Source organism: Nelumbo nucifera, chromosome 2, assembly GCF_055504915.1.
Source record: "Nelumbo nucifera cultivar China Antique chromosome 2, China Antique-T2T, whole genome shotgun sequence".
NCBI classification, from domain to species: Eukaryota; Viridiplantae; Streptophyta; class Magnoliopsida; order Proteales; family Nelumbonaceae; genus Nelumbo; species Nelumbo nucifera.
Window position 1 is genome coordinate 62,335,182 of NC_142650.1, and position 20,286 is coordinate 62,355,467.

The following is a 20,286-nucleotide window of genomic DNA, read 5'->3' on the forward strand; positions in this document are numbered from 1 at the left end:
GGGTACAGTACAGCATATCACCTTTCTTACTTTGATTAAATAAGAGAAGCATACAACATACAATACAGGAGATGACAGTAGTGTACAAAAGATGAGAACATTTCTTGTTTGAATTTGAAATAGCTCCTTTTCTGCCATGCAAATTGTAGAGGTGAAAATCAAGTTTGTTAACTACAAATATCATACTTGAATGGGTCATGGTGTAAAAATTGATACCTAAAAGACATGTTTAACACCTTGATGGGCCAATCAAGAACATCTGCTAAGATTAGAGATAGGATTAGCTGAACGCTTTAGCTGTTCAGCAGGCTGTGGAACCAATAATAACACTCCACACCAGTCTTAAAAATACATGGGGCCCACAATCATTCAACCTCTCAGTGTGGGCCCCATGTATTTTATCACTGGTGTGTAGCTCTATCATTGGTTCCACAGCCTGCTAAGCTAAAGCGTTCAGCTAACCCGAGAGAATGATTCAAGGATATGGACAATTCAAGAACTGATATAAGAATCGGATTGTCAGAAGCGTCATTTCAGGTACAAGGCAAGATATTTGGTGTACTTATTAAGTGTGCAAATGGATAGTTATCCAGAAAAGGATGCTTGTTTTGTATACACTAACCACATTGAAAGAACAATGAGAAATCTTCTAACAACCATGCCAGGTTCACTCTGTCTAGACTCTAGAGACCGACATGGTGTACTAATATAGCAACTTAACGAGTAGTTCTCTGAAGCATCATGGGTTCTGGGGCGTTTTAAACAAAAGCTGGGAATAAAAATTGTAACACACATTCACTTTAATTTATAGCATAGATTGAATTTGCAATACAATTGTTTGAAGATAGTTATGAATCATAGAAATTATAGAATTTAAACCAAGAAAAACTATTATCACAAAGAATTTTAAGTTAAAACCTACCACTGCAAGACGCTCCCTGTGAATATCATTTGTATACTGCAATTGTCCAAAGAAAACAAGAAAAAGAAAGTAATTAGAAGGCAAGTGTTTATCCCAAAGAAAGAAAGACACACTTGTAATCATTCCAATATTCCTCCCATAATACTGAAAATTGCTACCTGTTTCTTGTAGATCTTGATCTCATCCCCACCAAACCCAGGAAGGGTCAAATTCCAATTTTTTTCTGTATTGAAATAAAGGAAAATCATAAACATGGGTGAACCATGTCATCACAAACCAAACCTGAAAGCAAAGGAAGAAACACAGAGGATCAAAGATAACCTAGATGAAGAATTATGTCCTTAGCTTCCAATGTGGTTGATTTCCGGTGCTTGGCCAATGAGCAAGCACATGTTGCTATCTGCTCAAGAAAGATGAGAATGAAAATTAAATGACTGACCTCTATAATCATAAAGAAATGTGCATGAGAACAATATCTTTTTAGTAAATATCAGTTATCTAGGACAAAAACATAAATACTGCACAAACTACTGATGATAAAGGATGGGCTATGAGCTTATGGAAGAAAGGGATCTCATGAAGAAAGCATTTTTTGGGTAGTGATCTTTTTTATTTCCCTTTAAGAAAGGACTTAGAAAGAGAGAACCCCAATCCCCCTTCTCTTTCACTCTAATAGCAGATTTGCTAAGCCAGATGATCTCAAGGGGCAATTGATTTGAACTAGTAAGGGCTTGGAGGGTGGGGAGGGAGGAAAGAAACTGGGAACAAGGAGAACAAAACTTTCAACTCTTGATTAAGCTCTTTGAAAAACATAAAAGAGAGCCCTAGGGAGATAAGCCAGGGTTTTAATGTCCATTGAAATATTTAGGTCTTCCATTGAGAGAAAACCCTAGGGCTAACAATTTTGGAACCTAATAAGCAGATAGGGACATAGGGTCATTAAGAAACTATCCAACTGGAAAAGGAAATACATTTCTCTAGAGGGCAGAATCACCCTTATCAAGTCTATGATGGCAAAAACCAAAAGAAAAAGTCTACCATCACCAATCTTCCCATTTACTTCTTGTCAGTTTCTAGGATCCCAATGTTGGTAGTCAAGAGGTCAGAGAAATTGATGAGAGACTTCCTTGGGAACCTAGGAACTCTAAGAGAGATCATAGAGGAATATGGTGTGCAAAAGCAAGAGAAGAGGGGCTCCAGATTGAAAGATTGATACAAAGAAATTCTGCTCTCCTTAGCAAATGGCTTTGGAGATTCCCTCTTGAGCAGGACAATCTGTGGCACATTTTTTTAAGACAAATACAAGTTAAGAATGAAACTGGTGGCCAACAATTGCTCCTTGATCACAGATTGGGTGCTATCTCATTCTGAGTTTAAAGATATGAACAAAGAAGCATAAGGAATAAATTTGTATTCTTCTTAGGGAGGGGACTCTGGGGTTGATATCAATTATGTATTGCTTTACTTCATTAATCCAAGATTTTTGTATTCCAAAATCCCATCATCAACTCAACATAACATTTACATTTTTATTCTAATGAAGTTTCTTACTGTTTATCAAACAAAGAAAAATGTTTTATCTTGTATAAAAACCTCTTAACATCCACAAGTTAACCAGCACCCATGTGTCACTTGGTACAACCTGCTCCTGATCGAAAGGGGCCTATGATGAATTCTACCCTCTGCAACAGTAAATGGGACATGTAATTAAAGTTTCATAAAGCTTCACATCATTAATAAAGTTTATTGTTATTGATTAAAAAAAAAAATAGTAAATGGGACATGGATTCCACCCTCTGCAAGGGAACATCTATTTAAAATGGTCAATCTATAAATGAGGAAATCAGTCCTCCAAATCTAATCATCAAAGCCACATGAAGAATGGATCTGTGTACATTACGAATGTTTAGTGATTAAAAATAAACAAATGAGATTGTATCAATGAAGACCCATAGACAAAATTTAGGAACCGAATATGTCAATTATGATTCTGTGGGTTTGTCCTGATTCATAATTGGGATGGGACCAGTCCCCTCTGTTCCAAACCAATTATATAGTTAATAATATATAAAGGATTCCTGCTTTTCTTGTAATTTTTGTTACATTTGTCTAAAAGGGTAAATTTCATAGACAGTATATAAGATTATTTCGGTTAAAAACACTTGTTTTATCAACACTTAAACAGTTTACTAATTACTGTCATTTTTATTAAGGTTATATTATCAAAACTGAAGCTTTAAGTTGTTATTATCATAGGTAATTTTAGATATCAAGTACAATCAGGTTTAATCGGATCAGACCAATTAATAATCGGTATGGTTCTGGGTCAATCTTACAGAACCAATTAATAATCAGTTCAGAATTGGTACACCCTGCCACAAACCAGACCCAACCAATCAATAGCCATAGTTTTCAAGGCGCCAAGGCGAGGCTAGGTGACTGTGGGGCGCCTAGTCGCCTAGTTGCCTAGGCGGGCGCCTAAGCGATGGATTTTTTATGTTAAAAACATAGATCCTAGGGTAGTTCCCTAGGTACCATAACCATATTTCTTTAATAATTATTCATGAGTTTCATAAGAAAAGTATAAATTTCATATTAAAGTATAGAAAATCAACATATTCATGAGAAGAAAAGGAAGAAGGAAAATAAAATTCAAAAAATATAGGGGCTGAACCCTTATTTTTGTTATAGGAAAAGAAGAAAATAAAAAGTATTGGTAGTAATAGTAGTAGTAGTAGAAGAAGAAGAAGAAGAAGAAGAAGAAGAAGTAGAAGAAGAAAATATGGAAGAGGAAAATGTGCTGATTAGATAAAATTTTTAGTTCTTCCTTACTTATTGGTTCAGGTTTTTAAGTCTTTGAGGGTTCAATACAGAATTTAGCAATGTTTGTGTTGATTAAACCCTAATAAATAAGAAAATAATAAAAAGAAATTAATATATAAACACATAAAATGATTATTTTAGTTTAATAATGTCTATTTTATAATTATAATCTCAAAAAAGAATGAATAAAAAAGTATTTTATGGTAGGAAGTAGAAAACTGTTAGGCGATTAGGCGAGGCGAGCCTCAAAGGGCGCCTTGTTGCCTAGGCGTCACCTTAACAACTATGTTGATAGCTATACTTGTTTATATGAAAGACTATACAGAAAGACTATCAAAAGATGGATCCACGGTTATGGTAGTATTATGTTATCCTGCCTGAAATAGATATCTGAATTCATCAACAAAATCCATCATTATGAAGGTTTAACTAGGATAATCATCATCCTCTTGCTTTTAATTTGCTTCATTCAGAACCTTGTAGGGCTCTCTTTTGTTTTCATCTAAGAAACCTAGGTCCTGACAGAGGGTGGGCCTTGGTGCAATCAAGGTTCAAAAAATCGATACGATACGCCCCGTATCGGGTGTATCATATTGTATCTTTTGGGTCCCGAAACACCTGTTTCCCAAAAACCAAAATTTGAAAAAAAAAACTAAAAAAAAAGTTAATTTCGTATGTATCTAAGTATAGATACGCCTCTGCCGATACGCAGAGGCGTATTGATACTTCGAACCATGGGCACAATGGTTGGGTTGCTCCATTGTGACCTGGGTGACCAGGGTTCAAATCTTGGAAACAACCTCTCTGTATGTGCGGGGGTAAGGCTGTGTACATCTGTCCCTCCCCAGACCCTGCATTGGCAGGAGCCTTGTGCACTAGGCTGCCCTTTTAAGCCTAGGTCCTGACAGTTCCAAAGTAAATAATTCATCTTATTTATCAGATTGGAATCACCCTGCTGCATAATGTAGTGTAAGCACTTCACATGTATCCTTTCATCCAAATCAGATTGTATTTCCATTTTCCAATAATTCAACAAATTCCTGAAGAATCTTTTTACAGTTAATTTTAATTTCAACTAGGACATGGTCAACTTTGGAGAGAATTAAAACATTGCACACTTTGCAAGAGTCAAAGGGATTGAATGGTACCAAATATTATATTTTTCTTGTTTGTAGATCATTTCTTAAATTGTTAAAAGGCTATATAGGATAGGTAAATTTTCCTCACAGCCAAAAGGTGATAAATTCTAGACCCTGCAAAAGCTCCACTTTCTATGTTGTAATGGAAAATTATAAAAAACAAGATAGTCTTAAGAAATATAGAGATATACACCGAGGAAATAAAATAATATAGTGAAAAAAAATTCTGAATATGACCTGGGATCATACATAACAAAGGAGAAAACAAAGCCAAAATGTAGCCACAACTCACAGTATCAACGAAATCATCAGCAATCTCTACTAGAATTTCTTCAACTTCAGGATCCAGCCTCTCAGAGGGGTCGATCTGTCCAAGGAGCAGAAAACATAAATGCCATAAGACAATTCTGTGTGAATAACACACATGCACACACATTTTGCATGAATACTGAGATGTCATACAAATTAAACCATAGCCAGTTGTCAAGAAAAAACTGGAAATGAGTTTGATTATGAGGACTAGTGTTTCAGAATTATGTAAATAATACAAAAACATAGTTACCTTTCAAAAATATAGAATATAGTTCAACAGTGAAGCTGAAATAAAAGAAAGCCACAATTACATCTCTAAGTATATATATTCTTGTATGCCGCTATGTTGAGTAAGGATATTTTTGTAATTTCCTCCTTTAAACACTAAGTATAAATAGTCTGGGTGGCCCAATCCTGTGGTAACTTACCCACTTCGATTCATATTCTCTTCTTTTCATTTCTCTCTTCTTCTACTTTCTCTCTTCCATCTCCAATCACTTTTCTCACTCTTCTTCAATCCTAATATGGCATCAGAGCCAATAGTAGGATCCCAAGCCCAAGGGTTGCTGTTTTCTTCTTTGTAGCACTCAATGTTTCTGCAGCAAATCTTGGTAGATTGAAAAGGCTCAAACAGGGACTATGGCTACTAGTGTGGGGGTTTCTAACATGATTTAAGGTATTTTTTAAAGGGGATTAGAGAACCAATTTAATCAATTTTATATTTTTTCCTATTTTTACTTCTGAAAATAGGAGAAATTCAGATATGGGTTTTTGATCATGGAGCCTTGTAGAGGAACTATTTCCATTTGGAACTTGATTCAGTTTGATGCAGAACATATTTTGTGATCAATAGAACTTTGTTTAAGAATTTTTGGAGAGCATCTGATTTTTGGCGATTTTTTCTCTTCCTATATTGCCGCCTTTCCTGGTTATCCTCTGCTGCCACTTGTCTTTCTGGGTTCATCTTCGATACTGGAGCTATTTCCTTGGTTGAACTTATTAATTAGGAGTTGATCAGAAATGGCTCATGACTCTTCTACTGAAAGGTCTACTTCTACTTCAATCCTAAGACAGTCTTTTACATCTCTAGGGAGAACAATATTAACCTTCAGATTACCACTATAAAACTAGACAGGACAAATTTCCTGGAGTGGTCACAATCTGTGAAGAGAAAGAGGTCCAAGGATGATGGCCCAGCTATGGATGTTTGGGAACAGGAAAACATGATCATGTCCTGGTTGTGGAATTCAATGACTCCTCAAATCAACAGGGGTCATATGTTTCTTAAAACTGTGGCACAAATATGGGGTACGGTCAATAAAACCTATTCCCAAAGGAAAAATGGAGCAAAAATATTTCAGTTGAGGTCATATATAGCTAATCTTAAATAAGGGGAGATGAGTGCCCCTGCTTATTATGCTGCTTTGGAGGCATTGTGGGAGGAATTCGACTATTACAGTGTTATTCACTGGAAAGATGATGAGAATGCAGAAACACATTAACAACTGAAGAATAAAGACAGGGTGTTTGAATTCTTATCAGGTTTAAATCCTGATTATGAAATAATTAGGATGCAAATGCTGGGCTGCAGTGACGTTCTATCCATTGATGGTGTTTATTCTATCATCCAACAGGAAGCTACAAGGAGCACAGAGATGAAGTTAGAAATAGACCATTCAGCACCTGTTGCTATGATGGGCGGGAATAAGGGCTCAAGAAAGAAGCATACCAGGGGGAAGGAAGATAAGGACAGCCTTGTATGTGATTATTGTAAAGGAACTCAACACACTTGGGAAACATGCTTTAAGTTGCATGGATACTGATCATGGTTCAAGAAGGGAAAACAATCTCAGAAGCCAAGTGCTAATAATAATAGTCTCTGACAAACCTACTTCCACTTCTACTGGGAATTCCTTTACAGTGGATCTTCACACTGCCCCGGGAAGAACTAAATCGCCTCAATAAACTCTTTGCTCATCTTGAAGCTACCAGTAGCACAGCTCCTCCTTCAGGTGGTAATACTGCCTCATCTTCCTCCATTCACTCAGGTAACCTATCCTCTAGTCAAGCCTCCAACTCTTTCTAAGTCATTGATTTGGGAGCTTCCGACCATATGACTGGTATGTCTAACCTTCTTTCTTCCTATCAACCCCTATCAAGCAAGGATAAGGATAGGGTTACAGGTGGGTCACCCTCCTCTATATCTAGGAAGGGTGATATTCATTTGCACTCTAAATCTTACTCTATCCATTGTTCTTAATGTTCCTCAATTAACTAAAAATTTACGTTCCATCAGTCATTACCAATAACTCCAACTGTAAAGTAACCTTCTTTTCTAACTCTTGTGTTTTTCAGGATCTGAAGACAAGGAGGGTGATTGGTCGTGGGCTTGAATCCTGCGGACTCTACGACATGGATTCTACCTTTAAGCTGTTTGCCTTGCAGTTTTCTTGTCAAAGTCCGAATAAGTCTAGAGTATATCAATGACATACTAGACTTTGTCAACTCAGTTTTCAGTCTTCAAAAGTTCTGTTTCCTGCACTTTTTAAGTCAACTTTTATAGCTATGGTTCCCAAAAAAATAGGAGGCACGAGTCCCAAAGGATTTGACTCATAAGCCTAGTAGGAAGTGTCTATAAAATCATAGCAAAAGTGCTAGCTGGGAGACTGAAAAATGTCTTGCCATTGGTAACATCTCAATTTCAATGAGCCTTTGTTGAAGGGAAACAAATTAATGATGAAATTTCGGTAGCTAATGAGTGTGTAGCAGAAAAAATTTGAAGGAGAGGAAAGAGGCTGATTTGCAAGTTGGACCTAGAGAAGGCCTATGACGTAGTAGTTTGGTCTTTCCTTCATGAGGTTCGAGAAAAGATTGGGTTGGGTGAATGATGGAGGATGTGGATCAAGGGTTTTTAAGCTCAATGCATTACTCAATTTTAATCAATGGTGTGGCTAGAGATTTTTTTCCAGCAAAAAGAGGCTTGAGACAAGGAGATCCCTTATCCCCCTTCCTGTTCACATTGATAGTAGAAGTTTTAAGTAGAATGACCATTAAGGCTGATCAGGTCAACTTGTTTAGAGGTTGGGAAGAAAGGCATGAGGTGGCACCGTGGCAGTTACTCATTTGCAGTTTACAAATGATATTATCCTCTTTTGTAAGGGTGATAGATAAGACGGTCTGAGGAATCTGAAGGAAATCATCAATTCCTTTGAATCTGTATCCAAGTTGAGAGTGAATTTGGTAAAGAGCTATGTAGTAGGGATTAATGTGGAAGAGGAGGATTTGAGTGTACTAGCAGGGATTCTAGGGTGTGAGATAAGGAAGTGGCCAATGGAATATTTAGGGCTCTTGGGTGAGAATCCAAGATCAAAAGGTTTTTGGAAACCGATGGTAGAAAGATTTTCCTGGCTCTCTGGAAGAGGAACTACATTTTAATGGGTGGGAGAATAACTCTGATTAGGGCAACTTTTCTATTTGCTTCCTTTCCACCCTCCAAAACCCAACTAGGATAGAAAGGCAATTAGAGAAGCCCATGAGGAATTTCCTTTGGAAGCATGGGGATGAGAAGAGGGATCATCTAGTGAAGTGGGAACAAGTTAGCAAAACAAAGGAGCAAAGAGGGCTTGGAATAGGGAACTTAACTCATAGGAATGCATCTCTGCTAGCAAAATGACATTGGAGGTTTCCTTTGGAAAGAGACAGGCTATGGCATAATGTTATTGCAAGCATACATAGGATGATGAACAATGGCTGGTATGCAAAGGTAGCCCCTTTTTCAACATCAACTTCTACATCAAAATCAACTCAAGAGGTATACCCAACTTATATCAACTTCACTAAATTTGATGTGGGATGTGGGACTAGAGTCTTGTTTTGGGAAGATCTATGGTTGGTTAAAACTCCTTTGAGTTCTCTTTACCATAGCCTTTACTCTTGTCAAGCTATACGCTACAACCAATATCAAGGTTTGTTACCTTTTCTCCTTCTAGCTTAAATTGGGATTTTGGTTTTAGAAGGGGATTGAGGGATAATGAATGTGAGGCCCTTGTTCAGTTGTTGGACAAGCTTAAGTCAGCCTTTTTGGTTCAAAATGTGAAGGCCACTAGAGTTTGGTCTCCTTCTCCTGATGGCATCTTTAATTGTGCCTCTTTTTTCAATACCCTTGTGTAGTCCAATACAGTGGGGGAATTGTTCCTAGTGAAAGAGATTTGGAGTAAACCTATCTCACCCAAAGTTAAAGCATTGTGTTGGGAAGTCTTCCTATAAGAGATCCAAGATGTATTTCCTTTGAAAAATGAATATTCCCCTTTTTGAGCAAACAACTTCAATTCAAGGAAATACCTCAAGGGACTTAGATCCTTCACCTCAAACTAAGTGGCTAAAAACTTCTTGAGTTTTTGAATCTCACCTGTACAATCCCCAGTGACTACTACATCATCAACATATACTATTACTGCTGCAATTTTTCCTTCCCCCCTCTTCACAAATAGAGTATGGTCAAACTGGCACTGCTTGAAACCAGTCTATTGCATGGCTAAATGGAACCTGCTAAACCAAGCCCTCAATGATTGTTTTAGTCCATACAAGGATTTCTTCAATTTGCATACTTTTTGTTCACTACCTTTAGCACAAAAACCAGGAGGTTGAGTCATATATACTTCTTCTAGATCACCATTTAAGAAAGCATTATTGATATCTAGCTGATGAATATCCCAGTCAAAATTGGCTGCCAAAGAGAGGAGAACTCTAATAGAGTTCATCTTGGCAACTGCGGCAAAGGTCTCGACATAATCTACTCAATATATTTGTAAGAATCCTTTCGCTACCAACCTAGCTTTATATCTTTCCATTGTACTCTCAGCCCTATGTTTCATTGTAAATACCCACTTGCACCCTACTAGTTCCTTTCCATTAGGAAGATCCACCAACTCCCATGTACCATTTTTATGAAGAGCACTTATTTCCTCTTTCATTGCATCTATCCATTTAGGAACTCATAAATGCCTCTACCACATTCTAAGGGATAGGAATACTATCAATAGAAGAAAGAAAAGCATGGCAAGGAGGTGAGATGTTCTCATAGGAAACAAAATAGGAAATAGGATACTTGGTAGCACAAGACCTAACACCCTTTCTTTTAGCAATAGGAATGTTAAGGTCATCAATAATAGAATCATCAATATCAAAGGATTCAAGCATATCAGTAGGGATACTGGTACCTAGTAGAGAAAGAATGAAGGATCTACCCTCGAGGATTCCAATGATGTCGATGGTATAGTTTCAAGTTGCTCTATGGCTTTCGAACTCGATTGGCCTTTTTGGCAATGTAGAAACACATGAAATGAAGGGGTCAAGAAGAGGAGGAAGTTGAACTTGTACGTGTTTCTCCTCAACACTACTCTCCCCCTAAGGAGAAACAAAAAAATGGGTCACTCTTAAAGGACACATCCATGGATACATAGTATTTCCTAGAGATAGGATCAAAACAGTAGTAATCCTTTTGAGAGGAGGGGTAACCCAAGAAACCACATGGAATAACACAAAGGTCTAGTTTACCACGGGAGGGAGATAGGCCATGAACAAAGCAACAACTAACAAACACACGCATGAGGACAGAGAATAAGGGAGCTTGGGAAACAAGAGCTGATGTAGGGCCTTGTACTCCAACACCCGAGATGGCATATGATTAATGAGATAAGCAATAGATAAAATAGCATCCATCCAGAAACATTTCGGAACATTCATATGAAGTAACAACCCACAAGAAACTTCAAGGATGTGACGATTTTTTTCTTTCTGCAATGCCATTCTGTTGGGGTGTTCTAGAACATGAACTATAGTGAAGAGATCCATTTGAGGTAAAAAATTCACCAAGGTCAGGGTAGAATTACTCTTTGGCATTGATAAACTGAAAGATTTGAATTTCAGTCTGAAACTAGGTGAATACCATACGTTGAAAATCTTTCACAATTTTTTGAACCTCTCTTGACTAGGGGTGAACAAAAAAAACCGAAAAACCGAATTGACCGAAAAAATCAACTGAAACCGAATCGAAAAATCAGTTAACCGAACCGGTCGGTTCGGTTTTGGTTCGACGTTTTCAAAAAACCGACAATTTCAGTTAACCATTTAAAAAACCGGCGGTTAACCGAACCGACCAATATATATAATAATACATACTTATATAATATTATATATTATATTAATATTATATATTTTATTTTATTTTATATTTGAGAATCTAATAAATGCCACTGGCAGCGAATGAGACGTTTCAGTTTGGCAGTCTGAGAGTGTTCAGACTGTCGAACTGAGCTTGGTAGTGGCAGACTGGCAGCCAGACTGGAAGCCGAACAGCCAAACTTTTATATTTTTGGCTTCTCCCTTTCTTTCCCTCTCTCTCTCTCGAACTCACTCTCTGTCTCTCTCACTGTACTCAGTCTGGTCCTCTTCCTATTCTTTCAGGTGTTCAGCCAAAGCCAATCAATCCTCAGGCTTCAGCTAGGAATGGTAGTCCCTTTGTCCCTCTTTGCCTTTTCATTCTCTTCCTTTCTCTCTCCCACTCAGCACGATGCACTACCGCCGCATCAAGATCCAGCACACCGGGGATCTAATTCGTTCATCATGCATCCACGCCAGCTATCCAAACCTCTGTCTCCGCACGCTCTCCTTCGACACCGGCTCCACCAGGACTGCCAATGACCTCGCATGAGTGGCGTAACCGTTAGTCTCTCCCGCACTCGAGCCATCTCCGACTACATCGCCCGCCTCGCCTAGTTCCACGATAGGAGTAAGAGGTAGCAAGGCGCATTGCGCGATTGTGTAGAGCAGCTGTCAGACTTAGTGGATGAGTTGCACGAGACGCTTGCAGAGCTCCGGCATCTCAGACACGTGTCATTCAAGACTCGCAGTTCCCTTTTTTTAATTTTGAGGGCATAAAAAAACCAAAAAAATGAACCACGGTTAACCGGTTGCATCGATTCGGTTTCAATTTGATTAAATGTAAAAACCGAATAAATTGGTTCGGTCCGGAAAATCACCCCACAGTTCGGTTAACCGAACCGTGAGCACCCCTACTCTTGACCGCATTGGATACACCCACACATATCTGGAATGATCATCAATAAGAGTAATAAAGTACTTGTAACCAATCTTAGAAGGTAAAGTAACGAACTAACAGGGCCCCAAACATCAAAGTGAATAATATGAAAAGGAAATTCAGCTTTATTATTCTTTGACGGAAAACGATTTCTACAATGTTTAATTAATTGACAAATTTGGCATCTTAATTCAGACATGGACATTAACTTAAACGATTTTTTTGATCAGTGGATATTCAGATTTATTAAATAAAAGTCAAAGAAAGTACAACTTAGGGAGAGGCACGAAATGCTACCTCCCCTTTAAAGAGGGGAGGTGGAAGAAACCATAAACCCTTTAGTTAAAGAACATAACAAAGGAAAAAGAAAATTACAATGAAGCCCAATACAATGAAACCCGAGTAGCCCCTTGTTTAGCAAGATAATCAGCCAAGGCATTAGCCGATCTACCCAGCCACTGAACTCTAAATGTCATACCCCTCAATAGCCATTTAACCTTTTTTAAAATATCCTTAAAGTTCCGAGTGACAATACCGAGGTCATCCAACCATCCTACTACCACCTTGGAGTCTCCTTCAATTATTAAGTTTTGCACTCCGAGTTGATAGGCAATCTGTACCCCCTGTGCCGCAGCTAGGAGTTCAGCCCTCACAGAGTCTCCTATTCCCACCGGTCCCGAAAAAAAGGCAATAATGTTGCTGTTCTCATCTCTCAGTACACCACCAATCCTAGACGATCCTGGGTTACCTTGACTACTTCCGTCAAAGTTCAGCTTAATAAAACCCTCCATCGGTGGAGTCCAAGTTACTTGGACTCTAAACTTCGTAGAGGAAGTGAGGGCAATTGTAGACCAATTCCTCATTAAATCCTCGAAGGAATAATCTTCAAAGAGCTTTAAGGATTTCAGCCACAAAATAGTCCTTGTAACAATACACTCTTTGACCTCAAGAATGCTTCTTTCCTTCTCCTAAAAAATTCAAGAATTTCTCTCTTCCCAAATAGTCCAAAGGAGAGCTACTCTTATACACTTCAACATGACTCTCCCTCTTCTTGTGGTCCACACAAAGGTAGAAGGGGAAAACAACAAGTTTAACTCAATTGGCAAGTTCCACCTACACTCAAACAAATCAAATACCCAATTCCAAATGGCTGCAACAAAAGGACAAGAAATCAATAAGTGGTAACAGTCCTCATTCTGCGCTTTGCACAAAATACACCAGTTAGGAGATAAACCCAAAAAATGTCTTTTCTTCTGCAGGTTATCCATCGTATTAATTTTACCCAAGTAAACTTCCCAACAAAATACAGCAATTTTGGGGGGAATAGGCCTAGACCAAACTTCCTTAACTGGGAAAGCTCGAGGAGAAGAACTGGAGCAGAGGGAATTAAAGAAAGAAGCACAAGTAAACAGCCCTTTCGGAGTCAAAGTCCAAATCCTCCTATCAGGATTTAGTGGGTCCAGGCAAGCAGAATCAAGTAACAATAGGAGCTCAGAAACTGATAAGGATTCCTCATCCCTCAACCCTCTACGGAATCCAAAGTTCCAATTTGTCAACAAAGGGGTATGCAAGGGCAAAATAAAGGAAGACACTGGTTCTTTTTTATAAAGAGAAATAGAGAAGAGAGAAGGGAACAGATCCTTAAGGGGCAAATTTCCCACCCAAGTGTCTTCCCAGAAAAGAATACGAGTCCCAGAGCAAGCATCATACCTTACAAAGCGTAGGAACTATGGGAGGATTCCATGAATTGCCTTCCAAGGTGTTGCAAGAGTTGCCCGTCTGGATACCCTTGCACCCAACCATTTCCGGAATAGCCATGGATACTTGCCACCACTTCATGCCATAACCTCTCCCTCTCTAAAGGCCACCTCCACAACCACTTACCTAGAAGGGCTACATTCTTGAAAGTGATATCCCTATTCCTAATCCTCCTTCCTCCTTACTTTGACTAGCTATCTCCCATCTAACCAGATGATCCTTCTTCTCTTGCCCCAGCTCCCACAAGAAATCCCTCATCATTTTCTCTAACCTCTTAGCTTCCCTAGCAGGAATCTTAAAGACAGACATTAACTTAAACAATTCTAGATACAAAATTTTCAATGACTCAAAAGACAAATGACCAAGATGACTATGCCATAAATAAACCTGACTCAGACTCTATAGCCTCATGACCAGCTTTATTATCCAACACATGGAAACCATCGACTACATTTCCTATACCAAACGTCTCCCCCAAGGTCAAATCCTGTATAACACAAGAAGTAGGGAAAAATGTCACTGAGCAGTTCAAAGAGTTTGTAATGCTACTAATGGAAAACAGGTTTATGGGAAGTTTAGGTATGAAAGAGTAAGGCCAAGTGGGAGGGAAATGGTTCCTTAACCAGCTACGGTGGAGAATGAACCATCAACTAGTCTCACCTTATCTCTCCCAGAAAGCAAGTTATAGGACTGAAATAAATGGGACTTACCTGTCATATGATTTGAGGCTCCAGAATCAATGATCTAGTGAGACTCTGAAACATGAGAAGATACATGGAAGGTTATGACAGAGTTACCTGATGTCAGAATCCATCTGACAAAGTGTCCTACCATAGAGCTCAAGTTGGTCACGGAATGAGCTGATAATATCTTCCTTTGGATCATAACTAGAAGGAAGATACTGATTCAAAGTGGAACCTGAAGGCTGATGTTCTTGTGAAGCCATGTTTACTGAACTATGCTTCTTCTAACTCTGTTAACTAGGCTTCTTGTTTTGTTCTTAAATTGATTTCTTACTTAATTCTTGAATCCACTTAGATTTTCCATGGAAATCCCAACAAGTGTCCCTAGTATGCCTAAACCATTGGCAATGAGTACACCAAAGTTTATCTGTCATCTAGCCTTTTCAAAGGGTCACCCTTCTTAAAGGAATTTCCACCACTTGCACTTGCACTTCCCCTAACTGCCAAAGCAACAAGCTCCCCCTCTGAACTGTTCATTACATTCCTCCTGCTTTTTTCTGACTGTACTAAGACATCTACCTCCTGCACTGGAGGAAGATCTTTGCTTCCCAAAATCTACACCCTTATATACTCATATATAGGATTCAACCCCAAAAGGAAGGCAAAGACACGCTGCTGTGAAACAAAAGACTTGTAGGCTTTTGCATCTTCATCATCACACTTCCAGTCCATATTCAAATAATGATTCAGGTCCCTCCAAATGGAGGTCAAATCGAGTAATAGACTAAGAGACTCCTCTCCCCCTATCTACAAGTAGAGGATTCAACTTACAATTGATAGATTTTTGCATAGTGTCTTTGCTTAGAATATGTAGATTTTTCTTGCTCCCAAATTTCATAAGCTATCTCTGCCTACATAAAATTTTTCCTCACTTGTGGCAGCATAGAAACCAAGAGCCACGACATCACCATACTGTTTTCTTGGTTCCATTTATCATGTTCTGCACATTGATGTACCCTATCTTCCCTCTTGCGGTTATGTAAAGTTTAATCCCTTTGGGCCAATCTAGGTAGTTAAGTCCACCTACATCTAGAGGAATAGCAGACATAGGAAAATTCAGATCAAACCCCCCAGTCATTCCACCATGAGTAGCAAACACACCAGAAGTGGCTGAATCCTCAGACGACATGATGTTACTTTTCACCCACACAAGAGAGATAACAAGCACCCAACTTCTTAATCACACATAAACAGCACCACAATATTGTATTCCCTACAGTCTGCAAATAATTCCAGATTTCAAGGTACTGGAACACTGCTGGAGAAAATGAAGGGTCAAAAACTAGCACAAAACAGATCAGGTTGGGTCTTGATAGGCCCTACAATCATCAAACCCTTTTTCCCTAGAGCATACAATCACAACAGATGCAGGAATAGTCAAAAAAACTTGCTGTTACTGATGGTACAGGTCATTCCAGACCTACAAAAGCACTCACCTGGATGCACAAGGATCATACAATCCACAAAGAAGGTAAAACCACACTTCCAACACCTTCACAGCATTCTTTTACAACTTCTCAGGTTCTATCTTGGCACACAGCCAAGAAAAAAACTTTCGATCCCTTCAGAACCAGTGGATGCTAGTACTTTGCTTTCAGACCACACTCTTGCTCCGATACCATGTTTTCTTGGAGAAATTGAAAAGAGAAAAAAGAAGAGAGGAAGAGAGAAAACAATTGTTTGGGGTCAAAAAATCCAGGCTGGCGGCGCCACCACTTATATTTATATTAGGGCAACCCAACAACTTAAAGTAAAAAGGGTACAAAGACAAAAAAGCCCCTACAGCTTAAGTACAAGTACTGTTAACATGTAATGTCTTCCTCTTTTAAAAAATAAGAAAAAATAGTCTGGACGACCTGATCCTTAGGGTAACTTGCCCACTTTTACTCGTCTTCTCTTCTCTTTAATTTTCTCTTCTTCTACCTTCTCTCCCCATCTCCAATCACTCCTCACTCTTCCTCAATCCTAATAAGATCATTTCATTTTGGATGACACCCAAACAAGATCTGGGTAGGGCTGCAACTTGGACGGCTTTGTTAAATTTTGAAGGGGCCCTGTCTGTAACCAAGCCTTATGCAGTTATGCCTGAGGTGCACCCCTAGTGTTTTAAAAGCACAGGGGTCAATTTGCACCCGAGGCGCATGCCTTTTTGAAGCAAGGCGCATAAATTTAAAAAAATGCTAAAAAATAAAAAAAAAAATTGTCAGAAAATTCAAAAAATGCAAAAAAAAATCAAAAATATTAAACATAATATTAATAAAAAATATAAACTTAAATTTTAAAGTAAATGTTTTAAAAAACCTATTATCTAAAATTAAAATACATAAACATAACATGTAAAGCATATTCAGTTGAGAATTTAAAAACAAAATCAAACATATAAAACATTTTCAAGCATGTAAAACCCATAATCTCTTTTTTCCTCAATTGCATTACTTCAAGTAGCTAATGTGATGTAAAACATATTACATTCCTGATTCTACGAGCCGCCTTTGTGCCACACCCCTCGAGACAAGCCCAAACAAGTCCATGTTAGGGTCTTAAATTCTTTGTTCTTGAGATGCAGCCTCAAGAACAAATCAGCTTATAATTGAGTCCAAAAAATAGAATCCCTAAAAACCCCTTGCTTGTGGCTATTTTATTTTTGTTTCCTACTGTACCTCATCTCATGTACTTTTTTCTTTAAATGAGACTCAGTTAACTTTAATAAAAAAACATATCTGATGATCATGCTGCAAAAAATTTCTTCTAAAACATGGGTAATGTCTAGGCAAGTAACATGCCATGTATTCCAAGTAAAGAAACTATCGTTTAGTGAAAAAGATAATTCTGGGAACTTTTCATTTTTGATAATAACATAGTACCACAGCAACACACATACAAGACCCCCACTAGAAACCCATCCTTAAGTACAGTAGCAATTCCAATGCTTAGAGAAATAAACAAGGAACCTCGCATGGCTAACCTGTGTGACTAACTCATGGATAGTTCTCTTGCTGAGAATTTTACTACAGATTTCACCAGCATCTGCATTAGATGTTGTATTGTGTGAGCCTGACTGGACTGTGGTAGGCATTATTGCAAGAGAGGGAGATTTTTGGCTTCCTGAGCCCTGACCCCGTGTAACCTGCTGTTGATGAAGCGCAGACTGTGCAACCCTTGGTGCTGGATATTGCTGTCCATAATGATCTTGTGATTGATGTGGCTGTGATGGCTGTTGCTGTTGCTGAGGAGATGGGATCTGCTGCTGATGGGAAGCTGTTGGCAAGGGATGATGTTGCTGAGGAATATGTGATCTTTGCTGCAAAGACTGTGGCTTCATCTGTGGCCTATATGAAGAGGATGGTAAGGATGGTGGATGCATTTGTTTCCCTTGCGAACCACCTGACATCCATGGTTGTGTATGGGTTTGCAAATTTTGTGGTGTCCCAGGTGATTGGGAGCCAGGAGAACCCATTGATGGGACTCTTAGTAGACTATGGGATTGAAACTTCTGCCAAAATAAAAACTCAAAGGTCAAAACAAACTTGAGAACAAAGAACTCAATTATCTCAACCTGAAACTTCCAGTATTAAATTATGCTATCAACTTGAAAGTACGTAGCAAATAATCCACCAAAAATTATCAGCAAACAGGCAGGCAGAATCTGGTAACATCATATTCAACAGGGCTTCCAATTTGCCATGTATTTGAATGCCTTAGAAACCTAACTCACTCGGTCCAATTTGACTAAATCAAGAAGTCAATGAAAAGTTTTTGCATCATGAGATCTTCACTAAGCCTGATAATCCAGGGTAAAGCTTTCAGCGAGTGACATAGCAACAAATCATGACAAATGAATGAGATTAAATGGGTTACCACATGACCAAATGGGTAAACTTGCAAGCTGACCAAACAAACCTTATTATAGAATGAGAGCAAACGAACATGAGGAACTCAATGGACAAGTTCTAACTTCTAACTTCTTAAACAAAGGCTTCACAGGAGAAAGCTTAAATTCTTGTGGTGCAACATTGCTTACTCCAAAGTAAATGGCACTTCAAAAATGCTTTGTGGATAGTTTTGTCATTAGACCTGTTCATGGACCAGATAGCCGAATGGGCTGGCCCAGCCCGTTATTTTTTGGGCTTGGACGAAACTTCAGGTCCGCTGTTACATATAATAAAAACATACACTAATTATAGCTAATAATTATATATAATATATATTAATTTATTAAATTATATTCAAATACTTAATTTACTATTCAGGAAATACGATTAGTTTATTAATTTATTAGATTATTACCAAATTAATACAATATTAATTTATTAAATTACATCATAAATAGGACATTTTATGTGCGGACCAAGCTTTGGGCTTGGGCTCGGGCCTGGACATTTTCTGTTGATAAAGAGGCAAAACAGGGCCCATGAACAGATCTATTTGCCATAAACAAAATCATTGTGAAATATTTGTTTCCCATACTGAGGCTTGATATCATTGCTTTAGCAGATGCTAAATTTTTTTCTAAAATAAAATTGACCTCAATGACTAATATCAGACACTTCATCCTTGAAATTAATGGAAGACAGCCTTCAAAATAAAGGAAGGGCTTGACAAATGGCTTCTAATGGCATTTGGATTGTTTAATATGCTGAAAACCTTTTGTGAGTACTGAGTAATGACAAATACTTCAGCCATTCTTGGGAAGTTCTTAATATATAGTACAACAATTCTCCAAATTGATATAGAACTTTTTCTTGATGTTCTAAAAATCATAGAGTTGAACCAAATCGTATTTATATCATAAATTATGAGATTATTTCTATTTTTCACAAATGTGTCAAAAAAATAAGTATAGATTAATAGATATACTAAAAGGATAATACATATAGTACCCTTTTTTTATCAATTGATTTTACCCTATTTTTAGTCTAAAACAGTAGAATTTACCACTTGTACAATAGAAGCCCAAGATGATATAATCAAGTTTAACTTGAAAGTCAATTAATCCACATATAATGGCTCTCTAACCTACATATGATGGAAAATAAATTCTATCAGGTATTAAATAATGTAAAGAAATTATTTTCTAGTAAGGGCTTTAAAACAAGCCTCCCTTGACAAAACAAGATATAAATAAAAAGGGTAAATTACAAAGACTGTCTGGGGTCAATGACAATTGCCTCCCTGAACTTTCACTTTGTGACAAATACCCCTGGCCATTAAGTCAGGTGATGGAATGCATTAAATTACCAAAATACCCACATGAACTTTCTTTATTTCCTTTTTTATGGGAAATGGTAACTTTAATAGTAATAGTTGGAGGTTACAACTGTCACCATCCAAAGACCGGATAGAGAGCCCTTTGATGAAAACAGACTTGCAAGTAAAGAAAAATGCAAGGAAGCTTTAGTTGAAACAATAACATTGAGGGTGGCACATTGGGTAAAAAGCTTAAAGCTGTTTTCAGATTTTAAAGTTGAAGACTTTTTCAGGGTTTGGGAA

At 38.0% G+C, this 20,286-nt stretch overlaps 1 protein-coding gene across 6 annotated transcripts in view; it reads right to left on the reverse strand.

The window, feature by feature from the left end:
• The window catches only part of TAF12 (TBP-associated factor 12), a 30,274-nt gene that overhangs the window by 2,509 nt on the left and 7,479 nt on the right, over positions 1-20,286 (reverse strand). For all 6 annotated transcript variants that reach the window (XM_010273407.3, XM_010273409.3, XM_088898428.1 and 3 more), the window contains exons 3-7: positions 17,762-18,289; positions 5,177-5,251; positions 1,244-1,322; positions 1,081-1,145; positions 923-958 (exon numbers count right to left, since the gene is read on the reverse strand). In XM_010273407.3, coding sequence (XP_010271709.1) covers positions 923-958; positions 1,081-1,145; positions 1,244-1,322; positions 5,177-5,251; positions 17,762-18,289 — 783 coding nt within the window. The remainder of the gene's footprint in view (positions 1-922; positions 959-1,080; positions 1,146-1,243; positions 1,323-5,176; positions 5,252-17,761; positions 18,290-20,286) is intronic.